This window comes from Vipera berus (genome assembly GCF_964194415.1).
Source record: "Vipera berus genome assembly, chromosome: 3".
Lineage (NCBI taxonomy): Eukaryota > Metazoa > Chordata > Lepidosauria > Squamata > Viperidae > Vipera > Vipera berus.
In genome coordinates this window covers 216868649-216892211 of record NC_138204.1, presented here as the reverse complement: position 1 = coordinate 216892211, position 23563 = coordinate 216868649, and the positions used below count along the sequence as shown (strand labels likewise).

Here is a 23563-nt window from a genome sequence, read left to right as displayed (position 1 = left end):
CCCCCACGCTTCAGCCCTGAGCTAGGAGATTCCCCTTTGTTGCGTAGTGGCAAGAAAGCAGGCAAGGCAGAGCTTTAAGCTTTTCTTTTAATGCAGCTACAACAGGGAACTTTCCTCGTCCGGTGGGACTCGGGAGCCTAAGCACAGGGTTGATCCGTGTTACCACTCCGGAGAGCTGTGGGGGGGGGGCCACGTGGTTTGTCCCCCAACACCCACCCCTCCGCTCCAATGATTGGAACGGCCTGGTTGGACCCCTTGCTCCCCATTAACCAGCCTGGGGCCCTTCCGAGGACCCCAAAGATTCCACGTTTAGCCCAGCCCCTGCCCCCCGCCGTCCCCTAAACGCAGGGGTCTTCAAACCTGGCTCTTGGATGACTTGTGGACTTCAACTCCCAGAATTCCTCAGCCAGGCACATGTGCCTGGCTGAGGAATTCTGGGAGTTGAAGTCCACAAAGTCATCCAAGGGCCACTTTTGAAGACCCCTGCCCTAAAGGCAGAACAAAATGGGGAGTGGGCTACAGAGAAACAGCTCCCCCTTCTCCGTGGATTCGGGGGAAGAAGAAAGAAAAGAGACAAAAAACCCCCCCACACACACAGACACCCCAGCACCGTTTCTGGCTCGTTCTTTTAAGTTAAATATGGCGAGTTGCCCCTTATTCAAGTTTCTGAACTAATTTTTTTTTAAAAAAAACCTCAGTCAGGCTGTGCTCCAGAAAGAGGAGGGGGCTTCCTCAAACGTCCCCCCCCACACTTTGCGATGCAGAGCCAAGCGTCAGTTCCTCTCGAGGGACCCCGAAGGGGGCGAGGGCAGCCCCGTGCTTGCCCGGCTGGGCACACGGGCATCTTCCGGGCCTTTGGAGGCTCAGGCCTGGAGCAGTTGGTAGAGTTCTTCCTGCTGCTCACTGGGCTTCAAGAAGCCAACATAAACCAGGAATTGTAGCAAAGACCTGGTTAGCTTCATGGAGGTGACTTGGATCCTGCAAGGGGTGGGGGGGAAGACAAGAGACTGGGTGGGTGGGTGGAGGCACTTATGCTTTGGCAAAGAAGAGGGGGGGGGAGTTAAAAGGGCAGGAGACCCACCCCCATATTTTGGCACACGCAGAACTGCAGGCGGTCCTCGGCTTGCTTACTCCACTTCGTGGCGTCACGGCCAGACCAGAAAACTACTTCCCACCCAGTTACAAGTAGTCCTCCACTTACAACCGTTTCACATAGCGACTGTTCAAAGTTACGTCACTGGAAAAAAGGACCTAGGACCGTTTTTCACGCTTAACAACCGTCGCCGCATTCCCCCAGCGTCAAAATTCGGTTGCTTGGCAAGGGACTCCTATTTACGACAGTTATGCGGCGTCGTGCATGTGTGTGTGTGAGGCGTGATCCCCTTTGGCGACCTTCTGACGAGCAATGGAGGAGGCCAGTTTTTCATCCCAGCCGTGTGACTAATGCAGCGATTCACTTAGCAGCCGAGGCGAGAAAGGTCATAAATTGGGGCAAACCAACGTCTTCACAAATGTCTCACTTAACAACAGAAATTTTGGGCTTGGTTCCAGTCGTAAGTAGAGGACTGCCTGCACTGAAGGGCCAATTTCTCCTCACCGCCATGGTGACTGGGTTTTGGGCCGCTCTGCAGCCATCCACATTTTTATTTATTTATTTTTATGGATTAAATTTATATACCACCCATCTCACTGTTTGGGGTGACTCTAGAGCAGCTGTGCCCAAACTTGGAAGAGCCGTGGACTTCAACTCCCAGAATTCCCTAGCCAGCGAATGCTGGCTAGGGAATTCTGGGAGTTGAAGTCCACGGCTCTTCAAGTGGCCTAGTTGGGACCACCACCACCCCGCTCTGGGCAGCCTCTTCTGGCAGCACCTCTCAATCAGCTGCTTGCAATTTATGAGATCCTCAAAAGCGACCCCCAGCTAATGATCGGCTCACTTAACGACGGCTGTGAAAAGTGTCCGAACTCGCTTTTCGACTTGTCGTGTGGGACTGTGCTTGACCGGCTCTGTTAGGGCTGTTAAGCCGAGGCCTACCTATCCTTTCCCCTTACCTGAGAGTAAACTCGAACACAAGGCTGTCCCAAAAAGCACGGATCCAACGGACGAGGAAGAAGTTGGCCAGGACGCCGGACCTCTGGCTGACCGTGCGGCTCCAGCATTTCACCGCGCTGAGGGAGGGAGGGAGACAGACGGACAGCTGCCTTGGGTGCTGCTGGCGCAAAAGGGGACGCGGGCAGGAGACCCCCCCCCAGCAGCACAGAGGGCCCTCCCCTCGTCCCTGACCTGGCTGGCTCCCTGCCTCCCCACGAACGAGAGCCCTGTAGTCATAGTGTATTTTTAGTCATTTTGTATTTTTTTTGTATTTTATACATCTGCCCTGTTCACCGCCCTGAGTCCTTCGGGAGAAGGGCAGTATATAAATAAAATTAATAATAATAATAATAATAATAATAATAATAATAATAATAATAATAATAATAATAATAATAATAATAATAATAGTGGGGGTGTCTCCATTTGTCTGGAATGCATAGGGTCTCCTGTCTGAGCAGGGGGCTGGACTAGAAGACCTCAAAGGGTCCCTTCCAGCTCTATTCCAATTGATTGAACTACTTTCTGAAATGGCCTAGGGTCTCCTCTCAGCAAAGGGCTGGACTAGAAGACCTCTGAGGTCCCTTCCACCTGAGGTCCCACCAGGCTCAAGGTTGACTCAGCCTTCCATCCTTCTGAGATAGGTAAAATGAGGACCCAGATTGTTGGGGGCATTTAAGCTGACTTTGTAATAATGCCGCTTGGGGGGGGGCGAAAGCCCTAATAAGCAGGCATATACATAGAATGAAGGCTATTGCTAAGCACATTTGATTTGTGCTTAAATTGTAAGCCGCCCTGAGTCTTCGGAGAAGGGCGGGATATAAATGGAATTAAAATAAAATAAAAAAATAAATATTCCGATTGAACCACTGTCTGAAATGGCACAGGGTCTCCTGCTTGAGCAGGGGGTTGGACTAGAAGACCTCAAAGGGTCCCTTCCAATTCTGTTAGTTCTGTTCATTAACCAGTGGAACCGAAGTTCCCTTCAGGATTTGTGGGCGCTCCATCACGGGAGGTTTTCAAGAAGAGATTGGAGAACCATTTGTCTGGAATGGTATCCGGTCTCTTGCTTGAGAAGGGGGGGGGGTTGGACTAGAAGACCTCCAGGGTCCCTTCCAAATCTGTTATTCTCTTCTGTGGGAAGAGAGTGTCCAGGGGGGCGGGCAAACCACAGCCTTCCCCCTCGTTTCTCTGGCCTCTTTGCCCCTTCTTCCCATCGGGATAGGAGCACCTTTCGCAGGCTCACCCTACGGGATCCATCTTGTGAGGCCCCCAGCCCCCCCGTCCCAGGATTTCCGAGGGGCCTTCGCTGCCCCAAACTGCACCCCCTCTCCGTTGCAGGTGCTCTACATGCAATTCAAATGCTCCCCCAGCCAGATAACCTGTCATTCAATTTATGTTCTTGAAGGTGTCCCAGGAGTCATTTCACCAAGGGAGGAATCGTTGACGGGGCATCTGCTAATAGCAAAGATCCTCTCAAACAGAAGTTTTGTGAAACTTTAGAATAGTATTTCTCAACCTTGGCGGCTTGAAGATGGGTGGACTTCAACTCCCAGAATTCCCCAGCCAGCTTCCTGCTTAAAGATGGGTGGAGCCAGCTTCCATCTGGATGGACTTCAACTCCCAGAATTCCCCAGCCAGTGAGGGTTTACCAACATTCAAACAAGAGCAGATGTGGCCAGACTACTTTATCGCATTGTTGTAACTTTCTTAATAGACGGTGGGAATGTGGTAGATGTAATATATCTTGACTTCAGCCAAGTGGGAAAAAATAGCATCCCAAGTGGGGGGAAAAAAATAGCCGGCTGGGGAATTCTGGGAGTTGAAATCCACCTATCTTCAAGCCGGCAAGATTGAGAAACACGGCTTCTGTCCACTGCTTGTGGCTCGTACCTTCTGGCCATGACGTAGTAGCGATCCACGGGAGCCCCCAGGGCCACGTTGATGCCCCGCACGGTGTTGATGTTCCGGAAGACGAGCAGCATGGAGCGGGGCAGGTCCTTCAGCACCCGCACAATGGAGTCGAAGTGGTGCTGAGCCATGTCACGCATGTACATGGTCTCCGCTTGGGTCAGTATGTTGGACATTGCCAGCTCTGCCATGTTGATGGGCCGCTGTAGCAGCATCTCGCAGAAGAGGAAGTAATCCTGGGCTGGGGTGGGGCGGGAGGAAGGGGCAGTCAGGAATGGAGACCCCCCCCCCATCACCAGGCCAGAAAGGAATTGAGGGGAGATTGGAAATGGGTTGCAAGTGAGGGGTCCTTGGTGTTCTCTGAGCCTGGTGGTTTTCTTGCAGACATTTCATTACCTGAGTAGGTAACATCATCAGTGCTACAAGGGAGGAGGAGGAGGAGGAGGAGGAGGAGGAGGAGGAGGAGGAGGAGGAGGAAAAAAAAGAAGAGGAGAACTGTGGGGTCCTTGGTGCTCTCTGAGCTGGGTGGTTTTCTTGTAGGCATTTGATGACCCAGCTAGGGAACATCATCAGTGCTTGAAAAGAGGGAGGAGGAGGAGGAGGGGGAGGAGGAGGAGGAGGAGGAGGAGGAACAACTCCTTAGTGCTGAGTTTGGCTGTTTCCTTGCAGATGTTTTATTACCCAACTAGATAACATCATCAGTGCTAGAAGGGAAAGACATTGGGGAGAAGGTGGAGGAGGAGGAGGAGGAGGAGGAGGAGGAGGACTACAGCATCCTCAGTGCTTGATTTGATTCCTTGCAGGCCTTTCATTACCATAATGGGTAATACCAGTGTTACAAAGGAGTGTCAGAAGCAAACCCCGCTCCCTCCCAGCACGGAGGATGTTCCCTGGTTGGGTCACGAAATGTCTGCAAGGAAACCGCCCAGCCACCCCACCCTTCAATCCCAATCTACAAATGTTCTCCTTTACGACTTGTGAGCAGGGCAGCCAATTCAGAAGTGCCGATTCTTCCCCCCACCCCAATCCCAATTTCCCCAGAACAGCGGGGAGGCCACCCCCACCCCCCCCGCGCAAAGCCATTTCTGGAGGCATCACCAGAAACCCAGCTGGATCTTCACCCCGACGGGATCCAGCCAATGCCTCTTCGCCAACCAACCCCCGTGACTCCCCCTGACGGATGCCCCCTGCCCCCTCCTCACCTTTCACGCCCAGCTGCTGGGAGTGGAGCTGCATGGAGGGCTGGTCCCGCAGGATGAGGGCGCGCCAGAGCTTACACAAAGCTTCTCGTTCCCTGGGAGGGGGAAGGACAGAGAAGAGCTGTCAGCAGGGGGAGGGGAAGGAGGCGACGCAGCTGCAGACCCTCATGGGTCCAGGAGGCAGCTGCAGGTTGTCCTCAAGCTATGACGGCCATTAGGAGCGGGATATACCCCCCCTCCCAAGGCTGATGCAGTCTTAAAGCGTGATGTCAGGGAACCACATTCCTTAGCAATGACAATCCCTGGAGACCCCGTTGCCGTTGTTGGGTGCCACCTCCTCACAACCTGGCAGGAATTTGCCCGCCCCCCCAGCCCCCGCACGGACTGCAAGCATCCTGGCAGGCAAGTTCAGACAGCTTCCAAGTTGAGTTTTGCCCCCTTTTTCTTGCCCCGGTTACTAAGTGAATCACCGCGGTCGTTAAGCCAGTAAGCCGGCGGTTAGATGAACACGGCTTCCCCGTCGACTCTGCTTGCCAGGCCACAAAAGGGGAATCCCCTGATTCCGGGACGCGGCGACCGTTGTAAACGAGAGCCGGTGGCCAAGCATCCGAATTCTGACGCCGTGACCACAGGGGATGCTGCAGCTGGCCATTCAGTGTGAAAAACGGACTTCAGTCCCTTTTTTCAGGGCCGTCGCTGCTTCAAACAGTCACTAAGTGAGCCGCTGTCAGTGGTGGGGGGGCTGAGGCTGCTGGTCACTGAACAAGAGGTTGCTACTCAGGCAGTGCAAAGGGGATGCTCCTGCCTGACACACACACACACACACACGGATCCTTACTTACTTCTCGCGAAGGACCTCGTACAGGCCGTGATCCAGGAGAACCAGCTGAGCTTTGCCATCTGGTCCTTTCTGTACCAACACTGCAAGACAGGAATGAGGGATGAGGGGGGTGAGGGCAGCCCAATGCAGTCCCGTCTGGAGATGAAGCTTTCCCCCCCTAGTCCCCCCCCAAGGAAATTCCCTTTAAAGCCCGCCTGGCTCCCCATCCGTCCGGGCTCCTCGGTCTGGTTCTGTGTAAAGCCGAGCGAGCTGCCTCTCTGCAGGGTCTCCGTCCCTTCGCTTCCCACCGTCAACACCCAGCTCGAGAATCCAAATAAAACCCCGGGTCTGTTCCGTTTCTGAAAAGCACACGTTTTACTGAATGCGCTGCGGGGTTTTGTCGAAGCAAAACTAACTCCTGGGTTCCAAAACACCAATTGGTAGACTTAAAAGATAGTTTTGCCAGCCAGCCAAATCCCTCCCCCCTCTGGCAACGTCTTACGTAATCCATATCAAGAAGTTCACTTTGCGAAGGGAACCGTCCGCTTCAAATCCACACCTGTTCTGGTGTCCTTAAAAAGGTTTCAGGCTCCCGTGGCCTTCAGCTGAATCGAAGAAGTTTTGTTTCTCCATCTCCCCACTTGAAAGGAACACCTCCCATCCCCTTAATCTAAAGGCGAGTTGAAATGCAGAGGCACGGGAAGTTTCACCCTTGACATCTACTCCCTGTTTCGTTTTTCTTTCAATGCACATCCTTCTGCTCCCCTGCAGCTGACCTTCTCCCTCCCCCCCAGATGTGCAGGCAGTGAGGGCGGTGCAGTCATGAGGAATCTCAGAATCTGCCTGGACAGAGCAAGCGGTCCTTCCGAGCTTGGTGGTTTTCTTGCAGACGTTTTGTGACTCAACTAGACGACATCACCATGATATGATGATGAACCTCGCCCCCCCCCACCACTTTTAGCACTGATGATGTTATGTAGTTGGGCCATGAAACATCTGCAAGAAAACCACCAAGCTCAGAGAGCACCAAGGACCCCACAGTCTCCCCCCCTCCTCCTCTCTGCAAAATCCCATTCCCTTCTTGCACTGATGATGTTGCCTAGTTGGGTCATGAAACATCTGCAAGAAAACCGCCAAGCTCAGAGAGCACCAACCCATTCCAACCCTGAGCTACAAAGATTCTCCTTTATTGGAAACTGAGTCTCTGCACTCAGCCTGGCCAGTTCGCACAAGCGTCTCCATCAGAGAGTCCCCGGATTCACACCCCAAACCAATGAGGATCCTGCCAGCTGACCTGATCCCCCAACTGCCCCCCCACCTCCCAGCTCCACTGGGTGTCAGAGCATCCGCTGGCGCAGCCCACGGCTTTCCCTTCAGCCTCTGGGGCTTCCATTCCTCGGCTCTGAATATAAATGGAGCGCTGTATCCTCCCCTCAGTGCGACTGCAATGTCCCACGCCCAACTGCGACTCACATCGCGACCGACTGTAAGCCGAGGGCATCTAGTGGTCCAGTTTCTGATTTTTTGTCCTATAAACGATGCTGTGCTTTAATGATTAGATGGCCAAGGCAGGGGGTATTTGAACCTAGTTCATTTAGCAATCGTATTTTATCGTGTCTTTTTAATCTAGGCGAAATGTTCACACACACACACACACACACACACCACACACATTGCAAGTCCATGTATGATATGCCATATGCTAAATAAAATAAATAAATCCTTGGTTCTCGGCCGCGTCTCCTACCGTTTCCCGGGTGAGGGTCTGCATGGATGAATCCGGTGAAGAAGATCTGCTCGGCAAACACCTTGATCAGCTTCTCTGCTGCCTGCAGAGAGGGAGGGAGAGAGGAGGGGGAGTCTCTGAAAGGGGAGAAAGCCAAGGCCGTGGCTGCAGAAGAGACTCTGCTCGGAGACAGATTCTCCCTGGAGAAGCAGATGTCCTTGGGGCTCTCTGAGCTGGGTGGTTTTCCTGATGTTTCGTTACCAAACTTGGTAACATCGTCAGTGCTAGAAGGGAGGGGGATTTGTGGAAAGAGGAGGAGGAGGAGGAGGAGGAGACTGTTGGGTCCTTGTTGCTCTCTGAGCTTGGTGATTTGCTTGCAGACGTTTCATGACCCAAACTAGAGAATATCATCAGTGCTAGAAGGGATTGGGGTTTGCAAGGAGGAGGAGGAGGGGGGGGTAGGGGGAGGAGGAGGAGGAGGAGGAGGGGGGGGGAAGAGGAAGAGGAAGGAGGAGAAGGAGGAGAAGGAGAAGGAGAAGGAGAAGGAGAAGGAGAAGGAGAAGAAGAAGAAGAAGAAGAAGAAGAAGAAGAAGAAGAAGAAGAAGAAGAAGAAGAAGAAGAAGAAGAAGAAGAAGAAGAAGAAGAAGAAGACGACTAATGTTGGGCCCTTGATGCTCACTGAGCTTGCCAACTAGGGAACATCATCAGTACTAAAAAGGAAAGGGGTTTGCAGGGAGGAGGAGGAGGACTGTTGGTTGCCTCTTTGCAGACATTTCGTAACCCAACTAGGTAACATCATCGGGGCTGGTGAGGACAGAAGCTGCGCAAGGCCCCCCCAAAGGACTGACCCGAGCCGACGATCCTCAACCAAACCAATCAGCTTCCCGGTGACACTCAAGACCCAATGGTGATGCCTGACCTTCTCCGCCCCTCCCCCAGATTCCCCCAGAGACTCACGTCCTTGGGGCTCAGGCCTTGCCTCAGGAGCCCCTCCAGGTCGTTGATTTTGCAGGCTTCGTAGAAATCGGCAGTCAGGACCCGCTAAGCACAGGGAGAGAAGGAAGAGGTGGTTAGAAAAGGCTGCAGCACAGAACTGCCGTCAACGGGAAAGTCACCCACGGGGATGAATGCCACACGTGAGCAGAAGCCCCAGGCCCCAAATTGCAAAGTGGCCCCACAGTATCAGAGCTGCGTCAAATACAATCAGTCCTTGACTTAATGACCACTTGCTTAGTGGCTGTTTGAAGTTCTGATGGATGTACTTGGAGGGGGGGGGACCTACGACCCAGATCTGAACTTTGGGGCCTCTCAGCAACTGAGTTGCATGGATAGGATAGGATAGAATAGGAAATAGAATAATAATAGAATACAAAGTAGAACAGAACAGAACAGAAATAAGAATTAGAATTAGAATTAGAATTAGAATTAGAATTAGAATGGAATAGAATAGAAATAAGAATTAGAATGGAATGGAATGGAATGGAATGGAATGGAATGGAATGGAATAGAATAGAATAGAATAGAATAGAATAGAATAGAATAGAATAGAATAGAATAGAATAGAATAGAATAGAATAGAATAGAATAGAATAGAATAGAATAGAATAGAATAGAATAGAATAGAATAGAATAGAATAGAATAGAATAGAATAGAATAGAATAGAATAGAATAGAATAGAATAGAGAATTAAGAATTAGAATGGAAAGGAATGGAATGGAATAGAAAAGAAAAGAAAATATGGAATGGAATGGAATGGAAAAAATAATAGAATAGAATAGAATAGAATAGAATAGAATAGAATAGAATAGAATAGAATAGAATAGAATAGAATAGAATAGAATAGAATAGAATAGAATAGAATAGAATAGAAATAAGAATTAGAATGGAATGGAATGGAATAGAATAGAATAGAATATGGAATGGAATGGAATGGAATGGAATGGAATGGAATGGAATGGAATGGAATAGAATAGAATAGAATAGAATAGAATAGAATAGAATAGAATAGAATAGAATAGAATAGAATAGAATAGAATAGAATATAGAATATATGCCAGATGTTGACTTTCTCTCCCTGTAACCCCAGTAGTGCCCAGGGGAAGCCTTGGATGGATGATGGTTAACAGGTGAATCAGACGGGAGGTGGCTGCCTTGACAGGTGGACGTGCCTTTAGTGACCACTGGAAGTTATAACACCACTGAAAAAAGGGACCTATGACCGTTTTTCCCCCACGCTTGTCACGTGTCAACGCTGCTAACATCGAATGTCATTGCTTGACAAGAGATGAAGAAGTAGCCATTTCATATGTTAAACTTGTGTACTGCTTTAAGAGATTGGGTTGAAGGTTGGGAGGGGGGACGAGTAGGATTGCACTTTCAAGGCCATCTCTAACAGAAGAAGATAAGGCTTTGGCAGGTTTTCTAACCGAAGGGAAGCTGATTCTTTAAATCAATTGGAGAATGTGATTAATGACAAAATTAGAAAGGTGGAGAAATGTGTTTTAATATATTGTGCAAGGGGGCGGAGATTTCAGATTCCAGCTTCCTTCGAGCAAATATATTAGGCTAATAAAGAACTTTTAAGGTAAACAATGCTTCAGTGTCACTTGAAAAGCCCAGACCTCGGAAACTTGACATCACGCATGCAGCAACCCTGTGATCAAAATATCACGGCATGGATTTACGAGAGTGGAAATTTCCGGGTGTGTGTGTGTGTCACGTGATCACCATCTGCAACCTTCCCGGGGGTGGGGGGGGGCTCGCCTTCCCTAGCAACATAACTTTGGGGGCTCCGTTGCCGGCTGGGGAACTCAACGGAGTGGAAGTCCACGAGTCTTAAAAGTGGCCCCAAACGTTGGAGACACATTCCCCCCCCTCTCTAAAAGAAAAGACCACCCGTTTAGGGAGGAATAGAGCCTGGCGCTCTGCCCGCTTCGAAGGGGGGGGCACCAGACCCACCTTGCTGCTTTGCTCCCAGTGAACGCGAGGAACCGCCACAAAACGGAAGTGCTTCAGCTCCCGGGCACAACGCTCCCCGTTGCGGCCTTCGATCTCAAAGTCCAATTCCTGGGCCAGGGTCCCCTTCAGGTCCTGGAAGGAGAGGGGGAGGAGAGAAAGCAGGGAGGGAGGGGGGAAGGAGGGGGAGGGTCAGCCTGCCCTGAGCAAGTGTAACTCAGGGGTGCCAAACATTGCTGGATGGAGACACCGTGTCCGTTCCTGGTGCATTTTGCAAACCGAGACTCCTGGGCTATGGGGAAGACTTCTGGCAGCCGAAGGGGAAGTGAGGAGAAGGGCTGCTATGCCAGGGGGTTGGGCTAGAAGACCTTTAAGGTCCCTTCCAGCCCTGAGTCTGTGATCCCTTTGGCCAAGGGGCGTGCTGGTCTCTCGGCGCACGAACGCTCATGGAGGCGACCCAGAGACTGTTCAGGAGCAGCAGGGGATGTCCTAGTCCAGGGGTAGGCCACCTTGGCTCTTTTATGACTCATGGACTTCAACTCCCAGAATTCCTGAGCCAGCATGGGGGAACTATGGCCCCTTCATGACTCGTGGACTTCAACTCCCAGAATTCCTGAGCCAGCCATGCTGAGGGGAAGGGAGAGGTTTCCAAGCTAAGCCATGCTGGCTCAGGAATTCTGGGAGTTGAAGTCCATGAGTCATAAAAGAGCCAAGGTGGCCTACCCCTGGCCTAGGCCGCTTTATGACTTGTGGATTTCAACTCCCAGAATTCCTGAGCCAGCTATGCTGAGGGGAAGGGAGAGGTTTCCAAGCTGAGCCAAGCTGACTCAGGAATTCTGGGAGTTGAAGTCCACGAGTCATAAAAGAGCCAAGGTTGCCTACCCCTGGCCTAGTCCAACTCACGCCACCTCTAGCTGCCTTCCAGAGCCAGGGGGGGCGCCTCTCCCCATAAGCTCTTCAATGTTTCCACCAAGATCCCACCGCCCCTCGGCCCCTCGCACTGCCATCATTGGAGGGTTAGGGTCTTCTCTGTTCCTTTTAAAACCGCACCTGGAGCAGCCCTCCAGGAGCGAGAAAGATGCTGGAAGGGGATCCTTTTAAAGCCCGCCCCCCTTCAGCCTGACCCGTTCCCTTAAGCTGTAGACCGGGGGTCTTCGAACTTGGCCCTTTGATGACTTTCTTTGAGGAATTTGCAAGCCTCGGAGTTCTGCTTGATTTGTCTCTGTCTATTGCAGGGTTCTTCAAACGTGGCCCTTTTATGCCTTGTGGACTCCAACTCCCAGTGCCTGGCTGAGGAATTCTGGGAGTCGAAGTCCACAAGTCATCAAAGGACCAAGTTGGAAGACCCCTGCGAGTCTAGTCTCCGTCTATTGCAGGGGTCTCCAAACGTGGCCCTTTGATGACTTGTGGACTTCGACTCCCAGGATTCCTCAGCCAGGCACAAGGAATTCTGGGAGTTGAAGCCCACAAGGGCCAGGTTTGAAGACCCCTGCCTTAGACCCTCTGCTCGTCAGTTTTGCCAAAACTGTTCTGAACCAGGCCGCCTTCAGGGTGGGGAGACACAAAGGGCCCTGGCTCAGATATGGGGGGTCCCCCTTGCCACCAGAGTCGGGTGCCTAGAAGGGCAAGCAAGCCGAGGAAATTGGGGTGCTGTGGGGGGGGAGGAGGCGGGTTCGAGAGCAGCTCTCTCAGGCCAGTGGCGAGAGACGCTGGGCCACACCGTACCTGCAGGATCCAGCCGAGGCCAAAACTGGGGTGCATCTGCTCCACGATCCACAGCAGGAACTCCAGGGTGCGGATGTCTCCGTCAAACCGGTCCCTCAGGTCAATGTACTGCACCTGTACAGGGAAGCCGGAGAGGGTGACGCACCCCCCGAGGAAGGGAGCAGTCCCAGAGGAGAGTCGTAGCCCAAAGGACCAGCACCACACCTTCCCCCCCGCCCCCAACAGGAAGCCAGGCCAGATCCCTAGAAGTCGGAAACGAAGAAGACAACCTGCTGCTCTATAATTCCCAATATCAGCAGCAGCAAGGGACGCTGGGAAGTGTAGTTCAGCAATGCCCGCGCCCCTCGGATCCTTCAGGCTGGCCCATCCTCGCCTTGCCTGCCCTCCCAGACGCACCTTTACGGCCACCGGGGTGCCGTCGTGAAGCCGAGCCCGGTGCACCTGGGCCAAGCTGGCCGCCGCAATGGGCCGGTAGTCAAACTCCAGGAAGAGCTGGTCCGCTTTGGCATTAAAGTCCTCCAGGAAGAGGTCGTCCACCTGCGGTCAGGAAGGGCCAGAAGAGATGGGGGGGTCAGTGAGGGCCATGGACTGAGGGGAGGAGCTTGTGAGCCAACCCTCCTTCAGGAAAGGCAAAGAAGAAGGCGGAGTTACAAGTAGTCCGCAACTTATGACCGGCATAAGCTGTCACTTTACACTTGCTGTGCTCCGCTGTTGTGCAGTGACGGACCGTGAAGGGTAGGGATGGGGGAGGGTTGGGGAATCGAAAGTAGAGGCTGAGTCAGCTCGAGAAGCTGCCTCAAGGTCATCCAGCTTGAAGGAGGAATGAGCCTCATACCAAGCTGTGCCATTATAGCCTTGGTGGAGCAGTGGGCTAATGCCTCCTTAAGTAACACCAGCTGCCTGCAATTAGTGCAAGTTCGAGTCCCACCAGGCTCAAGGTTGACTCAGCCTTCCATCCTTCCGAGGTAGGTAAAATGAGGACCCAGATTGTTGGGGGCAATTAAGCTGACTTTGCAATAATGCCGCTTGGGGTGTGTGTGAAAGCCCTAATAAGCAGGCATATACATAGAATGAAGGCTACTGCTAAGCTTGTAAGCCGCCCTGAGTCTTCGGAGAAGGGCGGGATATAAATGGAATTAAAATAAAAAAAATAAAAAAATTATGAAAACACCTGGCATGGAGTCCATCGGTGACAGTGGGGTGGGCAGCGAGGGGAGAACGTAACGGATTTGGAGGCACGATCCTCAGCTCTGGCTTTACCACATTTCTAATAAAATACACCTTTCTCAACAAATGGAGCCCAGGGTCGTTTCTATTTAGAGCAGGGGTCTCCAACCGTGGCCACTTTTAAGACTTGTGGACTGGCTGAGGAATTCTGGGAGTTGAAGTCCACAAGTCTTAAAGTGGCCAAGGTCGAGGATCCCTGATTTAGAGGGTTGAGTTAAGGCCAGTCTGAGTTGTCACCACTTGCTTAGCAGGTGTTCAAAATTATGACAGACCTACCAAGAGGCTACACATAGTCCTCACCTTACGAGCACCATTGGGCCTAAGCGAAGCGAGGCAGCTATTGGGCTTTGGCCCATCTTGCGACTTTTCTTCCCACTGACTTTTGGAAGATTTAAAATTGAATATTTAAATGCCAGCAACAGATTCAAATCTAATCAACGGCGGGGAGGGGGGTGGAATAAAGGAAACGAAGCCGCAAGGAACTCTGGGACGTTTTCCCCATGTAAGAACAGAAGCCGCTTAGGGGTCCTGCTAGCGGAAAACCGGATGTCGCTTTCCTACTAACCCTCCACTCTCTCCCCCCTTCTTTGGCTGGCGGCCCAAGGAACAGCCCCCCCCCAAAAAAGGGAGGAAGACCTGGTGACACCCCCCTCCCCAGGTCCTCATGTGCAGCTGCTGCTGAAGTCTGCAGCGGGAGCGGCCCGCAGCTGCCCCACGCACCTCCGAGTATCCCTGCCTGAGCGCCTGGTCCTCCAAGGTGCGCAGGAAGCTGACGTACTCCTGGGGGAGGATGTGGTTGAAGGCACACAGGCCTTGGCCCAGCTTGATGTAGAGGCCCCCGTTCTGGATGGCCCCGAAGACGATGCTCTCGGCCGAGCGCTGGTGACATCTGGACACGGCAGCCACGTACTCCGGGCTGTTCTGACCACAGGGAAGACGGGCGAAGGAGAGCAGGGGGTTAGATCCTTCCCAGCAGACCTGACCTCACGGCAGGTGGCAGCGTGGACAGCACTCCCCAGGATCCCCCACCCCACCGGCTATCCTGGGAGACTCCTGTCCTTTTCGGAGGAGAAGGATTACTGAGTTGCCACCCTGGATTACGAAGGTCCTAAGCCTGGGAGAGAGGTTTGCCTCTGGAGGTGCAACCGAGAAGCAACTGCTCTCCTCCTCCTCCTCCTCCTCCTCTCCCATTGAGGTGCCTTCCTCTCCTCAATTTTCTGCACTAAGCAAATACATGTGCTTGGACAAATACATCTACCAGGCCATATCCTTTTGGGATAAGCAACTACGTTCCTACTGCAGGGCAATGAAACTGCGGACATCGTGCAAAGATAGGCCAAGCATGAAGAGGGAAATTCTACCCCCTACAAGACAGTGCTGTGTGTGTGTGTGTGCGTAAGTCCCACTGCAGCTAACAGAGGGGGATAGAACAAAGACTTACAGAATAAGAGTTGGAAGGGGCCTTGGAGGTCTTTTAACCCCCCTGCTCAAGTAGGAAATGCTAGACCATTCTGGGCAAAGGGCTATCCAATTTCCTCTTAAAAGCCTGCAGGGATGGAGCCCCCACAACCTCTGGGGGCAGGCTAATTACTCCAACACTCAGGAAATTCCTCCTTAGTTCCAGGTCGCTTCTCGCCTTGATTCGTTTCCATCCGTTGCTTCTTCTCCTGCCTACGGCTGAGGCATTCTGGGAGTTGAAGTCCACAAGTCATCAAAGAGCCACCTTTGAAGACCCCTGCGATAGACAAAGAGACCAACAAAGCAGAACTCCGAGGCTTGCCAATTCCTCAAAGAACGTCTTTATTGATGCCGAGTATCGGCCCTTGAAAAGTGAAACCAAGGCTGAAGAAATGCATAGCAACTCCCTCCCCTGGGGCGATGCAAGCAACTACGTTTCCCCATGCAGCTTCTCGGCGGGCGTTTAACGCAACACCCAGCCCGCAGTCTCAGGAGCGCCCTTCTCATTCCTAGTTGCCACACAGCATGGAGGGAGGGGGAGTTGACAGGTGTCAAGCTAAACAAAACAGATTTTCTCCCTCGGACTTTCCTTCCTGGGAACCAAGGTCATCGGCTGCTCCCGAGGCTGCCGGAAAGCCCACCGAGAAGCTGCATGGGGAAACGTAGTTGCTTGCATCACCCCAGGGGAGGACGTTCTTGAATTGTGTTGGGGAATTGCTATGCATTTCTTCAGCCTTGGTTTCACTTTTGAAGAGCCGACACACTCGGCATCAATAAAGACGTTCTTTGAGGAATTGGCAAGCCTCGGAATTCTGCTTTGTTGGTCTGTTGTCTATTGCAGGGCTCTTCAAAGGTGGCCCTTTGAGGACTTGTGGACTTCAACTCCCAGAATTCCTCAGCCAGGATGCAAGACAGGGGTCTTCAAACTTGGCCCTTTGATGACTTGTGGACTTCAACTCCCAGAATTCCTCAGCCAGGCACGAGGAATGCTGGGAGCTGAAGTCCACAAGTCATCAAAGGGGCAGGTTTGAAGACCCCTGCGAGTCTAAAGACTTTAAAAGACCCGTTTCAAAGCTTGACAAGCAACCGTACCTCATCCAGGCCTCGCAAGGTGATGTGGTTCGTCCACCAGTAATCCAAGGAGATTTGGATTCCCAGCCGCAGGGACCTTCGGGAGAAGACGACCCAGACTCAGGCTGTCCCCCAGTGCCACCCCAGGCCTTGGGGAGAAACCCAGGAGGGTCCGGGGCAGACCTAGAAAGAAGCTGCTGCTGCTCCCCATGTGCCAGGGTAGCCCCACGGGGCTTGAAAGTCCCTGGGTTAGAGGCCTCTCTGGAGCAGCTGGTGGCCAGGACAGGACCCAAGAAACACCTGAGCTCAAACCTAGGGAGTTTCTGGCTCCTTTAGTGCAGCTGGGGGTATCATGAGGTTCTCTAGACCAGTGGCCCCCAGACCTTTGGGCACCGAGGACCGGTTCTACGCAGACAGGTTTTTCGGCAGACCGGAGGGGGTGTAGTTTCTCAGGCTGCCTGCATCCCACAGAGGGTGCTTCACTTTTTGCGTGGAGCAGTTTCTGGCACGCCGTGGCCCGGTGCCGTTCCATGGACCCGAGGTTGGGGGACCCCTGCTCTAGGCCTCTCCGGCTCGGCAGACTGGCTGAGGCGGCAGGCGAGGGTTGGTTTTGCACATGCGTGCCACTTCCACAAACGCAGCTCCGCGTGTGCTTGCCCACCACTTCTGTGGCCCGATTCTGAACGGGCCACAACACGACCCCTGCTCTAGTCCTACACATTGCTGGTGGAGCCACAGAAAAGCAGCCACACGTTGCAACGATGGATGGGCTGGCCTTTATGAGGGGGGCGTTGGTCGGGACTCTTTCTCCACGCCGCCTCCCTCCCCAGGAAAGGGCCGAGGACGCCTTGCGGTCGCCACCCCACCTGACGAAGCGCATCACGCTGCCGGACACCAGCCGCATCTTCCTCCGGTCCTGCTTCTCTGCCAAGGCGTAGTAGATGCCCGTGGCCAGGGGAAGGGCCACCAGCGTGCCCCAAAAGGTCCTCTTCAGCACCCCCCTCTGTCCAGTAGAACTGCGGGGTGGGGGGAGAAAGACAGCTGTCATTCAAGCGGAGAGAACCACTCCACCTCACTGCCACTGCCCGTCTCTTCCTGGGCGTTCGAGACCCGAGTGCTGCTGCGTGTTGGAGCGAGCTCCCGTCACTGGCTCCAGCTCCAGCCCAGTTAGCGTTCGAAAGGGTGCAAATGCGAAAAGAAAAATAGGTACCCGTTGTGGTGGGCTCATCAATGGGGACGTGAAAGGAGCCCCCAAACTGGGTGTCCCCAGGGCGACGGTGATGTCCCTGGCTAATCCTTCCAACCCGGAAGCGGTAATACAGGCAGTCCTCGACTTACGACCGCAACGGAGCCCAAAATTTCCGTTTGCTAAGCGAGACATTTGCTAAGCGAGTTCCGCTCCCATTTTGTGGCCTTTCTTGCCACTCTTGTGAAGCGAATGACCGCAGAGATTAATGACGCGGTCGTTAAGCGAATCTGGCTTCCCCGTTGCTCGTGAGGAGGTTGCGAGCGGGGATTACGTGACCTTGGGACACAGCAACGGTCGTAAGTATGAGTCGGTTGCCAAGCAGCTGAATTTTGATCATGTGACCCTGGGGATGCTGCGAAGGTCATCCCACGAGCCGCATTTTTTCCAGTGCCGCTGTAACTTTGAACGGTCACTAAATGAATTGCTGCAAGCCGAGGACTGCCTGGAACAGCCCCAAGGACCCAAACTGACCAGGCAACCCCAGAGAGGCTCCACAGGGCAGGAGGAGGAAGCCTCGCGCGGCGGCGTAAATCGGCCTTAATCCAGCCCAGCTCCTACCTGGCCGACTGGGCCTCGGCGCGCCACCGGCAGGGCGGAGGGACCAGCCAGGGGCTCCTCTTGCGCTGGAGGAGATGCCGGTGGAAGCGGCAGACCTGGAGCTGCAGAAGAGCAGAAAGGGGGACCGGGTGGGGAATCAGCCCAAAGGAAGATCAACCCCGAGGAAGCTGATCCGGGAGGAGAGTGGAAGTACCGGAGCTCACAATAGGGGGCGCTGTGGGTCAGGCCTCCCCCCTCCCCTTTAGGGCGAGCTGGGAAGGGTGATGCCCAGGTGCCAGGCAGAGGTTTCAGCGGCATGGGCCCAGGAGCAGAATATACAGATATAGAATATAATAACTAATTCCTACAACACTGTCAAAATACTAGCAAAGCTGTATTACTATGATACTACTCATCCTTCCTATTACCTATCCTTATCTTCTTAAAACTACAACTTTGCGGCTTGTATCTTGCAATTCATATTGTTGGGGGTTTTTTTGTACCCTAGTATGATTTATGCTGTTTGCTTAGCTTGTACTCTGTGACTAGGTGTTGCATCTTATGATTTGTGATGAAGTGTTGTACTTCACCATTTGTGATGAATGTATTGGCAGGTTGTATGTGTGCAGGATTACCACTATTAATTGTGTGCACACTGAGAGCTTCTGCACCGGAGACAAATTCCTTGTGTGTCCAACCACACTTGGCCAATAAAGAATTCTATTCTAATCCATATATTCCATTCTCTATTCTATTCTATTCTGTTCTGTTCTATTCTAATTTCTATTCTCTCCTGTCCTGTCCTATTCTAATCTATTTTTTATTTTTATTTTAATTCCATTTATATCCTGCCCTTCTCCGAAGACTCAGGGCGGCTTACAAGCTTAGCAGTAGCCTTCATTCTATGTATATGCCTGCTTATTAGGGCTTTCACATACACACCCCCTAAGCGGCATTATTACAAAGTCAGCTTAATTGCCCCCAACAATCTGGGTCCTCATTTTACCTACCTCGGAAGGATGGAAGGCTGAGTCAACCTTGAGCCTGGTGGGACTCGAACCTGCACTAATTGCAGGCAGCTGGTGTTACTTAAGGAGGCATTAGCCCACTGCTCTTCTCTATTCTAATATATATATAATATATTATGTATAGAATATATAGGATGTGTAGAATGTATAGAATATATAGAATAAATAGAATATAGAATAGGGGTCCCACACCCCCAGGCCACTATGGGCCTTGGCCCATTCAGAAGTGGGCCAGGCAAGTGGCGGGTGTGAGCACAGCCCCACTTGCTTGAGTGGTGGGCACTTGTGCCAGCCACTCACACTGAACATTCCCTCTGCCCCCACTGAGCCCCCACGCAGGGAAGGTTGGGGGATGCTAATATAGGATATATAGAATATGTGGAATGGGGGACAGGGCACAGAAGAGGATACTTTATTTGGCCAAGTGCAATTAGAGACACAAGAAATTTGTCTCCAGTACCAAAGGAACCAGTCCACTTGCAAAACATCATCATCATCATCATCATCATCAACTAAAAGTGTGCCACCAGTAATAAGAGATAGCAAAAGGATGAATAATCCATCTGCGGGGAATGGTCTCCCCATCCAGCCCAGACTAACCTGGTTAAGGCAAAGGAAGAGGGCTGGAACATCTCCCCTGCAAAGGATTGGGGGGAGGGAGAAGACCGGAAGCCCCAAGGGGGGAGGGCAGGAGAGAGAGGGGGGGCAAGCAGAGGGGGGGAAAAACGAGGCCATCCCTTTGCCCAGCTCTGTCTCCGTCAGTTCCCACCCACCCACTTCCCCCCCCCCCGCCAGAAGAGCTCCTGCAGCTGGCCAGCAAAAGGGGGGGGAAGAAATGCCTGGGGAGGGCCTTGACCTGCAGTTCCAGCAGGGAGGGGGCCGGCAAGGTCTTGGCGTGGGTAGGGGCGTTATCCTGGAGGACATCTGCCGGACAGCTCCAGCGGAGCAGACGGGGTCAAGGCGGGAGGGAAAAGACCGCCAAACAAATTGGCCTCTCTTTGAGAGGGTCCTTGGGGCTCTCCAAGGGGGGGGGCTTCCCTGCAGGGCTTTCATTGCCCAAACTGGGGAACGTCCGGGCACTTTGTCTGCAAGGGAAGCACCAAAGGTCAGAGAGCCCCAAGGACCCCACAGCCCTCCTCTTCTTCCTCATCCCTTCCCTTCCCTTCCCTTTTCCTTCCTTCCTTCCTTCCTTCCTTCCTTCCTTCCTGTTTGGGTAATGAAAGTCTGCAAGGGAAGCACCAAAGGTCAGAGAGCACCAAGGACCCCACAGCACTCCTGTTCTTCCTCATCCCTTCCCTTCCCTTCCTTCCTTCCTTCCTTCCTTCCTTCCTTCCTTCCTTCCTTCCTTCCTTCCTTCCTTCCTTCCTTCCTTCCTTCCTGTTTGGGTAATGAAAGTCTGCAAGGGAAGCACCAAAGGTCAGAGAGCCCCAAGGACCCCACAGCCCTCCTCTTCTTCCTCATCCCTTCCCTTCCCTTTTCCTTCCTTCCTTCCTTCCTTCCTTCCTTCCTTCCTTCCTTCCTTCCTTCCTTCCTTCCTGTTTGGGTAATGAAAGTCTGCAAGGGAAGCACCAAAGGTCAGAGAGCACCAAGGACCCCACAGCACTCCTGTTCTTCCTCATCCCTTCCCTTCCCTTTTCCTTCCTTCCTTCCTTCCTTCCTTCCTTCCTTCCTTCCTTCCTTCCTTCCTTCCTTCCTTCCTTCCTGTTTGGGTAATGAAAGTCTGCAAGGGAAGCACCAAAGGTCAGAGAGCCCCAAGGACCCCACAGCCCTCCTCTTCTTCCTCATCCCTTCCCTTCTCCTTCCTTCCTTCCTTCCTTCCTTCCTTCCTTCCTTCCTTCCTTCCTTCCTTCCTTCCTGTTTGGGTAATGAAAGTCTGCAAGGGAAGCACCAAAGGTCAGAGAGCACCAAGGACCCCACAGCACTCCTGTTCTTCCTCATCCCTTCCCTTCCCTTCCCTTCCCTTTTCTTTCCTTCCTTCCTTCCTTCCTTCCTCCCTTCCTTCCTTCCTTCCTTCCTTCCTTCCTTATTTGGGTAATGAAAGTCTGCAAGGGAAGCACCAAAGGTCAGAGAGCCCCAAGGACCCCACAGCCCTCCTCTTCTTCCTCATCCCTTCCCTTCCCTTCCCCCTTCCTTCCTTCCTTCCTTCCTTCCTTCCTTCCTTCCTTCCAGTTTGGGTAATGAAAGTCTGCAAGGGAAGCACCAAAGGTCAGAGAGCCCCAAGGACCCCAGGAGTCCTTCTTCCTCCTCCTCCCTCCCCGGATGATGTTACCTAGTTGGGTAATGAAACGTCTGCCAGGTGAGCACCAGGCTCTCCTCTTTTCCACCTGAGCTACAATTCTTCCCCTTTCCTGGCCGCCTCTCTCTCTGCTAGGAAGCGGCGCCTGGGCCCAAAGGAGGAAACGCGGAGCCAGGCGCCGTGTGTCCACGGCTTGAAAAGACACACACGGCAACCGACAGCCCCAGACCTGCTGCTCTTTGAAAGAGGGGCAAAGGTTGGCCTCCAACGGATTTCCAGAGCCCAGGAGAGGCACGGCACCCAGGAAAGAGGCTTGCCCACCCTCGGGAGCAGGCTAGGGGGTCTGCTGCTGCTTCTAACTCCCACCCCTCCAAAGAAAGGCAAGGGGTACCCGCTCAGGATCCCAGGCCAGGGGTCCAGAAGTCTCCCTGGGCCTCACTAGAACACCACACACACACACACACAGTCACAACACTGCAAGGGAAGGCACAACGATCCCAGCTTGATGCAAGCCTGAGAAAGCGCTGGGCCGGAAGACCTGGTCCAGCTGGGGAGGGGGAGGGAGGGGAGGGGGCTGCACAGCCATCCTTGCCTCAGGCCTCCCAAGGCTTCGTGCAAAAGAGGGGCTCAGAGACCCCCCCACACACACACACACACGTGGAAACAGAAGGGACACCCCGGATGGCGGAGCTTCAATCTTATTCAATCGTGGGCGCTCCACCCCTGGGGGTGTTTAAGAAGAGGCTAGTCCCTTGTCTGAGACAGGATAGGTCCTCCTGCTCGAGCAGGGGGTTGGACTAGAGGACCTCCCAGGCCCCTTCCAGCTTCTATTCTGTTCTAAATTACATACGGCCAGATTATTAGGCTAAACGGACTGCACTCCGGCTGGTGCTTGGCATGCCCGTCCAACAGGAGGAGGGGAGGAAGGGGGGCTCTTATGCTGAGGGGTGGGGGGCCGCCGGGCAGAGAGGAGGGGGCCGGGTGCCCCATGGTCCGCACAGCCTGGCTGTCGTAACCTGAACCCGAGCCGGCCCCAGGTGGCCCACCCAGCCAGGGGGAAAAGAACTGGGTTTGCTCTGTTCGAGACCCCCCTGTGGGCCGGCCTGGCAGCCAAAGCCCACTGCCCACCTGTCAGCCGGCCACCCGCAAGGAGGGAAAGCAGAGGGAGGGGATGATGGGTTGCAGGCAAAGGCTTTCCCCAAAGGCAAGGCCCAGCTTGTGCAACAGCGAGGGGGGGGCAGAGGGGGGAACCCCCATCAGGGCGGCAGAATTCCCCAGGGAGGAAGGGGAAAGGGGGAGGGGAGGCAGACACACCCCCCACGCGAAAAGGGGGGCAGTCACAGAAGAGAGAGGATCCCCCAGGCAGTGGAGTACAAGGAGGGGCGGGAGGGGGGGCTTCAGGACCAATGGATGCCCCCGGGCAGGGAGGGAGGGGCAGGGAGGGCCAAAGACCCCCCCCCAAGACCCTCCCCGCCCACCCCTGTGCTAGTTCCCGGGAATGGAGGGTGGGCTGCTGAGCACCGTTTCTTTGATGGGGGGGAAACCCCCCAGGAAGTGAGGGGCAGGGAGGGGCTGGGGAGGGTCTTCCGAAGCCCCCCGAGACCCCCACCCACCCCCGCCCCACCTCGAGCTCATTCCCAGGAATGGAAGGCGGGGCTGCTGAGGACCATTTCTTGGGGGGGAGGGGAAGCCCCCCCCCAGGCAGTGAGAGGGAGGGAGGGCCGAAGACCCCTAGAGACCCCCAGCCCAACCTCGAGCAGTGGGAGGGGGCTTCTCTGGGGCGCCCCAAGGGGGGGCACGGAGACCACGACCTCTAGGGCAGCGTTTCCCAACCTTAGGAACTTGAAGATGCGTGGACTTCAACTCCCAGAATTCCCCAGCCAGCTATGCTGGCTGGGGAATTCTGGGAGTTGAAGTCCACGCATCTTCAAGTTCCTAAGGTTGGGAAACGCGGCTCTAGGGCTGGGCTTTACCCGGCGCTCCCAGAAGGGTCCCCCGACCCCTTCGCTGGGTCCCCACGAGGGCATCGGGTCCACCCTCCCAGAACGGACCCCCCCGCAGCCCTCCTGCGAAGGGGAATGGGGAGGGGGGTCCGGGAGGGGGGTCTCACCGTCCGCCGCAGCTCCATCCCGCTCGCCGCGCTTCTCTCCGCGCCTCGCAGGAGGCTCCGGACGCCACGCCCCCCCGCCCCAGACACGCCCCGGGCCCGCCCTCCCGCCAGAGAGCGCGCCCCGATTGGCCGCCCGCGCCCAGGCCACGCCCACCCGGCCGGCGATTGGCCCGCCGCCGCCGTCTCGCCACCCGGCGCGGGGAGGAGGAGGAGCCACG

At 54.0% G+C, this 23563-nt stretch overlaps 1 protein-coding gene across 3 annotated transcripts; it reads right to left on the bottom strand.

The window, feature by feature from the left end:
* Window positions 1-23414, bottom strand: ADCK5 (aarF domain containing kinase 5). 3 transcript variants are annotated; one of them, XM_081323535.1, is made up of 16 exons: window positions 23346-23414; window positions 17993-18093; window positions 17052-17201; window positions 16207-16282; window positions 14377-14577; window positions 13957-14031; window positions 12826-12966; window positions 12430-12543; window positions 10708-10839; window positions 8706-8789; window positions 7770-7851; window positions 6045-6123; window positions 5206-5297; window positions 3986-4244; window positions 2053-2169; window positions 1-978 (listed from the first exon to the last, which is right to left on the bottom strand). In XM_081323535.1, the coding sequence occupies exons 1-16, from the start codon at window positions 23361-23363 to the stop codon at window positions 864-866; spliced, it is 1836 nt and encodes a 611-aa protein (XP_081179661.1). In that variant the 5' UTR covers window positions 23364-23414; the 3' UTR covers window positions 1-863. The 3 variants fall into 3 exon arrangements, with proteins under 3 accessions (XP_081179661.1, XP_081179663.1, XP_081179662.1); XM_081323537.1 differs by lacking the exon at window positions 16207-16282 and having other exon boundaries at window positions 14377-14572; XM_081323536.1 differs by lacking the exon at window positions 13957-14031 and having other exon boundaries at window positions 5-978.
* Window positions 23415-23563: the final 149 nt, after the last annotated feature.

Bases quoted from the DNA above. Each gene is read 5' to 3' on its own strand.
- ADCK5 (XM_081323535.1), bottom strand. The intron at 16,283-17,051 runs GTGGGGTGGCGA...CTTCTCCCGAAG, and splicing joins AGCGTGATGCGCTTCGTCAG to GTCCCTGCGGCTGGGAATCC. The intron at 12,544-12,825 runs GTGCGTCTGGGA...TTCCCTGTACAG, and splicing joins GCACCCCGGTGGCCGTAAAG to GTGCAGTACATTGACCTGAG.